This window comes from Mizuhopecten yessoensis, unplaced genomic scaffold (assembly GCF_002113885.1).
Source record: "Mizuhopecten yessoensis strain PY_sf001 unplaced genomic scaffold, ASM211388v2 scaffold8991, whole genome shotgun sequence".
Lineage (NCBI taxonomy): Eukaryota > Metazoa > Mollusca > Bivalvia > Pectinida > Pectinidae > Mizuhopecten > Mizuhopecten yessoensis.
Window position 1 is genome coordinate 772,170 of NW_018407824.1, and position 8,475 is coordinate 780,644.

General features: G+C 34.2%; 2 protein-coding genes across 2 annotated transcripts in view; one reads left to right on the forward strand and one right to left on the reverse strand.

Annotated features, from left to right (window-relative positions):
* LOC110456991 (peptidyl-prolyl cis-trans isomerase) overlaps window positions 1–474 on the reverse strand; it is a 13,067-nt gene extending 12,593 nt beyond the window's left edge. Inside the window, exon 1 of the mRNA XM_021508075.1 lies at window positions 297–474. Coding sequence (XP_021363750.1) covers window positions 297–365 — 69 coding nt within the window. The 5' untranslated portion in view covers window positions 366–474. The remainder of the gene's footprint in view (window positions 1–296) is intronic.
* A 36-nt stretch (window positions 475–510) lies between these two features.
* On the forward strand, window positions 511–8,102 carry LOC110456990 (multiple inositol polyphosphate phosphatase 1-like). The gene is made up of 4 exons (XM_021508073.1): window positions 511–1,302; window positions 4,238–4,359; window positions 4,809–4,924; window positions 5,456–8,102. Exons 1-4 carry the CDS (start codon window positions 528–530, stop codon window positions 5,868–5,870), a joined length of 1,428 nt encoding a protein of 475 aa, XP_021363748.1. The 5' UTR covers window positions 511–527; the 3' UTR covers window positions 5,871–8,102.
* Window positions 8,103–8,475: the final 373 nt, after the last annotated feature.

Here is an 8,475-nt window from a genome sequence, read left to right on the forward strand (position 1 = left end):
AAGAAGAGGCCTGCATACTGGACGCCGGGTGGCGGCCATTTTGAATTTTCGCGTCTAACCGAGTTAGGCTTAGCCCAAATTTGCACGAGGTTCACCCCAGCTCATTTTAATCAGCAACCTCAAATTGACCAAAATCAACCTTCAAACCTTGGTTGGGGACTCTACTATAACCCTCTCTATGGAAAAAATATACTCGATATCGAGGTCCTTCCTATCCAGTACATATGAAACCCGGGAACCCAAGGCCGATTCCTAAATATAGGTATATTATAGTATAAGAAGAACATTATAGTTACCTCCATTACAATTCTCCCAAGAGGACTCCCATCGGCTGACACATCGAAGAAAACTTTTGGATTAGCCATTGTTGAACACCGACGGATAAACCGGAGTGAAGTGTGGAATCCTATGATGGTGGTGAGCGCGGAACTAAAAGATCCAATCGATAAACCACGTGGAAAGCCTGTGACCCCGAGTTGACCTTACATAAACGGGAAACGGAAGTGTTACTATCAGTAGACAGGAAGATGTCGTCTGCATTGTATCACGTTTTACTGATTTGTACCATTTTAAATATCGATACACGTGCTTACGGCGATGTTCGATTTTTAAACAAGTGTATTTTTTCCACAAAGACGCCATATTTCTGGATAAAAAGTAATGATGAAGTCGTCACGGAAGATTCAGAAGCCATCTGCAATGGCCCAGATAAAACAAAACTCACGAAGTCCTGTGTCAGTTTTCACATAAACTCATTGATTCGACATGGTATTCGATATCCTGGTTTGAAATGGATTAAGCACATGGACGAAGTTCAGCAAAAATTGACAAAAGCAATTATTAGGCCTAGTTCCCAATCAGGATTTATCGAGAAATGGGCAAACCCCTTTCCAAATGAAAAAGAACATGCATTGGCTCCTTCGGGAAAGTCGGAACTTTTTGAACTTGGCAAGCGATTTGGACAGCGCTTTAAAATGCTTCTCGAAGTAGAAACTGAAAAAGTACAATATTTTGTATCAAGTAAAGAACGTACTTTTGACAGTAGACGAGCATTCCATGATGGATTAATCAGCATATTTTCGACTGATGTAATCGGCGATAGTTACAAAGTGCCCATTATTGATGACAACATCCTAAGGTTTCACTCTGGATGCAAAAAATATCTCGATCAAATAGAAAACAATGACACTGCTTTAGGAGAATACTTCAAATTCAAAAATGGACCAGAAATGAACAGTGTTGTCAATGATGTTAAGAAAAGGATTGTTGACGATGTAGATGTGATTGGAACAATTAGTGGAGGTCTGTAATTACACCAATAATATCAAGATTTCAAGAATCTTGAAATCTAATTTGAAGATATTGAATGTGTACATTAGTTATTAATTAGTCCATAGCAAGGTTAACATAGTCAGTGATAAGGCAAATTAGTCTGATGTCTTCAGAAATATAGCACATCAAATGATCATTTTTTTTAATATGTCAATCACTTTTTAAAGTGCCATATTCGGCATATATAGCTGAATCCTATGAAACAGCTTATTAACTAAAGCTCATTTCTATACCTAGGTCATGCAGAGCTTATTTTCTGTTCTACTAGGCCTAGCTGTGAAGAGACCTCATCTTGATTTGAGGTCAGTATCCCTCTCACGTCAGTGCTAACAAAAGAGAAATTAAACTGCATGACATTAGTATATTTGAATGAACTTAGATATGTGTCTTTTTGTTGCATTCAGTTGTACATGTTATATTAAATCTAGTGATATACTTTTAGAAAGATATCAGCATTTATATATGCCTCCTTATTGACTACCTTTACTTGGCTGTATTTTAGTAGCTAATGTTCAAGTTCAATATATTCAAATCATATATAAGTTCTGATTCTTAATTCAGGTTTGTGAATATGACGTATCATGATTTTGAAATTTAGAGTAACTACCATCATTCATGGGGTATGTTGAACCTTAAGTTTAACAGCTACGGGTACATGTAATCAAAAGTTTGAATAAGTTTTAGCTCACCTGGCCCAATGGGCAATAGAGCTTGCGGCATCTGACAGCTTGTTAAACTTATTCCTTTTGAATACCAACTATTAAACGGCTGATTAGATTTTAACTAAATTTGATCTGTAGTATAGCTGGAACAAACAAAAGGTGTTTCTTGTACAATACACTAATAGTATACAGAGATGCCAGGATAATGAGGATATTGGTGCATACAAGCACCCATGGTTCATATACATGCCACATGGATATAGTTGTCTATTTAGCATTCAGTTGTGCCAAATTTTAAAAAATATACTTGGTACTTTTATGGTAAAAATAACCTCTCTAATATTAACACAAATTTTGTTTCCTGAAGCTCTTTGTAGTATTGTATGCCATGTCACAGCGTCCATCATCTGTCAACTTTTTCCTTTAAAATGCTTCCAGGTCCTTGACAGCTAAGTAGACGCAGTGGAGAATCATGGCCAAAAGTTTTTACTTTTGTATCAACAGAGGATGCCCCCCTCCCAACACACACACACTCCCCGGGGGCAATATGGGAAATAGAAGCATCTTTGGGCAAAGGGGACTCAGTTTTGTAGAAATGAAAGTTGTGGCCCACCTTTGGGCAGAAGAGTGCCAATAGGGAAAATTGAGGAAAATCTTTCAAAACATTCTCCTTCGATTTCTGTACCAGTGGAGGCATGTTATATTCACCATACACTCATTGTTAAACATGCAATATCAATAAGGAAACACAAATCTCACAAAACATGACATCAAACCTGCAACCAACACAGCATATACAAACTTTCATCTTTGTGGTATTACAAACAAAACATGAAGTTCTATTAAAATGCATCAAAAAACATTGTAATTTTGTAAGGTTATCAGAAAACAGTATATGCATTTAGATTAAATATATCAGGTATTTACTTAATCCAATTGATACATAGAAGTGGATTAAAATATTCTGTAGTTTAAATGATATCTCTGTTTCAAACATCACATGGTGTCCACTTTTTATTTGCCCGTCAAATTTGACGGAAGTATTATGGTATGAGGTTGTCCGTCCATCCGGCGTAAACTTTTTATATGCCCAGCAATCTCCTCCTAAATTTTTCGACTGATCTCTTTGAAACTTGGTATACATTATAATCATGATATGAAGTTGTGTCTCCCTTAAAAGAATTTTGATTCAACATTTTTTCCAAAAGTTATTGCCCTTTGTTCATTTCAGTATTTGATTTTTTGTCCGGAGATCTCCTTCCTACATTTTTCAATGGATCTCTTTGAAACCTGTTAAAAATTATAATCATGATATGTAGTTGTGTCTCCCTTAATCATGATATGAAGTTGTGTTTCCCTTAAAAGAATTTAGATTCGACAATTTTTGCAAAAGTTATTCCCCTTTGTTCATTTCAGTATAACTTCTACCATAGGGATTAAGGGATTTTATCCTTATTTACTCTGGAGCATCCTTGGGCCAAGGGGACATAATTTTGTATAAACAGTGGGTATGACCCCCCTAGGGGCATAGGGGTGGGGCTCTGTTTGAAGTTTGTTCTCGCTATATCTCAAGTACTGGATGGATCTTTCTGAAATTTCATATGTACTTACAGCACCTACCATTGAGGGCTATATTTTTACTTCATACCAATTATTTTAAACACATTCAGGTGAGCGATACAGGCCCTCTGGGCGTCTTGTTTATAGCATGACAGCTAACCACTCTTTGAATGATGCAGATCTTATTTCAATTTAAGAAAGTATATAACACTATATGGCATTCGACGGGCGTGCATTGTGTATTGTTCTGCCCCTCGGTACTCTTGTTACTTATATGCAATGCAGAGAATATCATTTCATCTTCCTTCGCGCTACTAGATTTAACTTAATATAAAAGTAAAATCACTCGGAGAAAAGAGATAGTTTCTAGTTTTAAAAGGTTTGATAAATATAGTACATGTATTGGATTTTCATTCACATGGAAGATGTACTACTTTAAGTTTTATCAATGGATTACCATATATATCCTATTAACTTTTTTCTAGTCAAGCAGAATTGTGGCTCGTTGTCAAGGCATATGTATTAAGGAATTTTGAATTCTATGTTTGATCCTGAAAAGCAAGATGGAAATGTTAATTAATTACAATGGAACCCAATAAGTTTTCATTTGTCAAACATGTTTCATATATTGCGTCTTGTTCATGTCGTGTACAGTCTTGACCTTCTCAGTTTTATATTTTCAGATGATGTACAAACAATTCATCAGATATGTGCCTTTGAATTGTCATTCTTTGGCAAGTCGGACTGGTGTCAATTTTTTGAAAAGGAAGATATGGAAGTTATAGATTACTTAAATGATTTGAAAGTAAGAGACACGATTGATTAGTGTGGATACATGTAATGATGTATATAAACTTCAAATTTCTTGTTAGCTCAAATGGCACAAATATGTGATGGTGCCGCATCCAGGATATTATTGATGCCAAATTTATCTGGCCTGGAGGGCTAGATTTATAATTTCTTTGTACTTTAAATAGTTTGTTGGGGGGCTAGCCTACCAAATATGTCTACTAATGGCCTAGATTGAGTCACTTTCAAGTTCATACTGATCATGGTTAATAACAATACACAACTATTTTCTATGAAAAATTAATCACTTGGTGAGTGTATTTATAGCATACATTGCAACTTTTCATTACATTTTCAAATTTTAAAGTATTCACCTCATAAATGAATTATGAGGTATACAAATATGATTGTAAGATAATGAATATATTCATAGTTTTACAGTATTGATGTTTATTTTTTTAACAGCACTACTGGCAAAAAGCATATGGATACAAGCTGAGTTCAGACATGAGCTGTCCTTTAGTAAGACATATATTCCAGAAGATGGACGATGCTGTGAATGACTTTGAAGACGGAGAAGAGTATGTGATAATTTTTTTCTGACTGTATCTTTATTGCATTACCCTTACTTAGTTACTAATTAGACATTATTAATTATAATTGGTATACATAAACCCTAGGGTAAATAAAAAGAAATATTGTGTTTCCGCTAGTCCTACCTACCCAAGATTTGTGTGCCTACCCTAATGTTTTTTATTGGCATTTAATGATTTGTACTAAAAGTCAGAACTCCTGCTCTAGTTGAGCATAGCAAAAATATTTTCCAAAATGAAAAAACAATTGCCTACCTACCTACCCTATTTTTTTCCTAGGGTGATAGCGGAAACAAAAGGTTTTATTATTATTTTTGGCCTTAAATATCTTACGACTACGCTAACTAGCTGAAAAAGGACAGGTGAAAATCATAAACTTCTTGTATCTGTATCTCGCAGTGACTGATTTTGATGCGCTTTTTGGACATTTTTGTTTTTAAAAAATATACATCGATGTTTTATGCATTTGTATTTTCGTTCAGGGTACTCTTTCATTTTTATCTTTTATTGATTTTGCAGTTTCACTGTGGGGCTGTTTCGATTTGCACATGCAGAGACATTGTTACCATTATATGCAGCTTTGGGACTGTATAAAGATTCTGAACCACTGATGGCAAGCAATTTTGAAAGACATACCAACAGACTTTTCAGGAGTAGTAAAATCGTACCTTTTGCAGCAAATATTGCCTTTGTTTTGTATGAATGTGACATAAACAGTGATAATGAGGAAGAGGAGGATGATAGTGATGATGAGGATGAAGAAAGCATCTATGTGAAGCTGTATGTGAATGAGGAGGCAATCACAATCCCAGCTTGTGGGGAGGTTCTCTGTAGGTACACTGATGTCCGAGAGTACTATTCACAATTAATCGACAAATGTAACTTTGGCCAGATCTGTGAGGTGGACAAAATCAAAGATCATGACGAACTATGAATAGGCTTAACACAAGACTTTAAAAACCATAGGATTTCACATATTCAAAGTTAGGTGCAACATCTATTAAATTTGTGGTCCATTATGGTATTCAAAATTCAAGGGTTACACTGATCGATGTACATATTTTTTATACAACCTTGGATTATGTGTTTACAAACCACCTTGCCACTGATATGAATTGACTAGTTTGGAAATTTACAGAATCCTGAATATCAGAGTAGTGCTTTGATTAGAGACAAAAGTAAATAGTAATGGTTAAATCCTAAATGGTAAAGCTCTTTGATAATTTTCAAAATACAGGTACATGTGTCCTATCAGCCTTGTGATTGGTTCCGGGCCATGCATCAGAGGTGACGGTGCAGTGTATCAATTACACCACCTCTCTTCTATTTGTCTATCCCCATGTTCATTTCCTGAGTGAGATTATCTGATTCTAAATATCTTAATTTCCATATTACCAGGATCCTGAAATTTATCCAAAATGACCAGTGCATATCTTCATATGGTCATGGTCAGTCACTGTACAGGGGGGTGATATACTGGCAACACTGTACATAATTTTATAGCCCTTTATGATTTGTCAGTGTTCATTTTAATGGTAAGAGGTGCTTAGTGATTTTCCTTCATTATAACAGATTGATATCAAATATGGCAATCGTTTGTTGCTTTTAGTTTGACGACACATACAATTTAGCTACGGTTACAACTTTTGTTTTTTAGAAATGGTATTTGGTGAATAGTATTGTGAATGAGAACATATTAATTTCAGATTCCATAATCCAAGATAGCCACCAAAGGTTTCTTGGTAAAAAAATTATTCTGGTTATTTTCATACATGTACCTACTTAATGGTTAATGGCACTTGTCCGATAATATACATGCAATGCTATGTTATCAATATTCTGAAATTGAAGATAATTGGCTGTGGCTTCTGCATGATGATTATGGGAAATACAAGAATAAGTTACATCATACAGTGTGGCCTTTCCTGTAAGTCTTCTTGTTATGGCAAGTCAATAACAACTCCCATTATATTTTTCTGTATACATCTGCTTAAATGACAACATTATTAACCAACACTCCATGAGTTCCCTTCTTAGAAGTTGGTACTCATAATAGAAGGCTTGTTTCAAATGTCAAATCTGTGACAGTAACTAAGGTAAAAAAAAATGTTTATAATGAGCTCATACTTTGTACAAAGTTTTTCTTTAATCTGAATCATATTTTTAAATTTAATGAAATATGCTGGTAAAAGAACTGATTATTCGGGTCACCTGATCTTCACTAAAAACATTTGTTACTGTAATATACTGTACTGTGATGTTTTAATAACATGTAAATAGCTGTGTTAGTGTACTTGATCTCAGGTGGGTCATTAAGCATAGTGATTTCATTATCATTGATGATCAACAGTCAAGATTTGTTGACAATAAAGATTTTTATTTTTAAACAGAGCTTGTGATGTTTAACAGGATCAATTCAGAGTTGTTTTGTGACCTTAAAATTAAGTCATGAAAATCCTAACAGACCTATATAAATCCTAAACATTTAACCTGTACTTGGGTGAGGAGGTATCCCCGGTAATTGTACTAGGCAATATATTTCCTGAACAACTTTAGTCCCATTATTCAATCATAAAAGAAACAACTTTCATCATTTTAAAAATTCATTTTATTATCATTATTTTGACATCATATGTCATTACAACATCATTCATAGACTAACTTTTTCATTCTAAACATACATTAATGTGGTAAAAAAGTCATCTTAAAAGTGGACATTTTTGCGATGTGGAAATGTTTGCTTTTTTCAAGTTGAATAAATTAGCATGAAAAAAATCCACATGCAAATATACATGTATCTTCACAGATTATGTTGATTGCATATTACATTCAGCTTAATGGGTCAAAGCAAAAATGTCCACTTATACAGTATTTATGCCTGAATTTGTACCAGGAAAGCTATCACATTTGCTTATAGAACAAAGTTTATTGAAAAACATGTATACCAACACTTATCTTTTACCCTCTTACATATTCACAAATATGTTATATGGCAATCAGCTGTACAGACGAGCAATTATTTTCTGGTTAAAAAAATTGCTATCAAGAAAATGTTACCTGGTACTCTTTTTGAACAGACTTAAGAACAAACAAACTCACATCCACTTCTTTTGACTGGTTGATGCTTTTTGTCAATAAAACATGTTGAAATATTTAAAAAAAAAAATGAAATAAAAACGTCTTTGACTGTTTGTTACTTTTAAGCAATAATATATGCTGAAAATAACGGAAATGAAATAAAACAAGATGTAGTTGGCCTTGATGATCACCTGCATTGCAATACAATTGCTGAATGTGTTGTGCGTGACACGACAAAACAAAATACATGCAGACATAAAAAATGTTGAGAAGTGACCAACAGATGTGAATATATTTAGTTGGTAACTGTTAGAAAACAAAAAAGCCTATAAGTCTGGAATAATTGACTATGTCTTTTTAGGGCTTACATCAAAAAAAAATTTAAAAGGAGATTGTTAGTTTTTTTGGGACTAAAAAGCCTATACATTGTACAAGTCTTCCTTAATCTTCAGTTACCAATT

Bases quoted from the DNA above. Each gene is read 5' to 3' on its own strand.
- LOC110456990 (XM_021508073.1), top strand. From the start codon at position 528: ATGTCGTCTGCATTGTATCACGTTTTACTGATTTGTACCATTTTAAAT. The intron at 1,303-4,237 runs GTCTGTAATTAC...TTATATTTTCAG, and splicing joins GATTGGAACAATTAGTGGAG to ATGATGTACAAACAATTCAT. The intron at 4,925-5,455 runs GTATGTGATAAT...TTGATTTTGCAG, and splicing joins GACTTTGAAGACGGAGAAGA to TTTCACTGTGGGGCTGTTTC.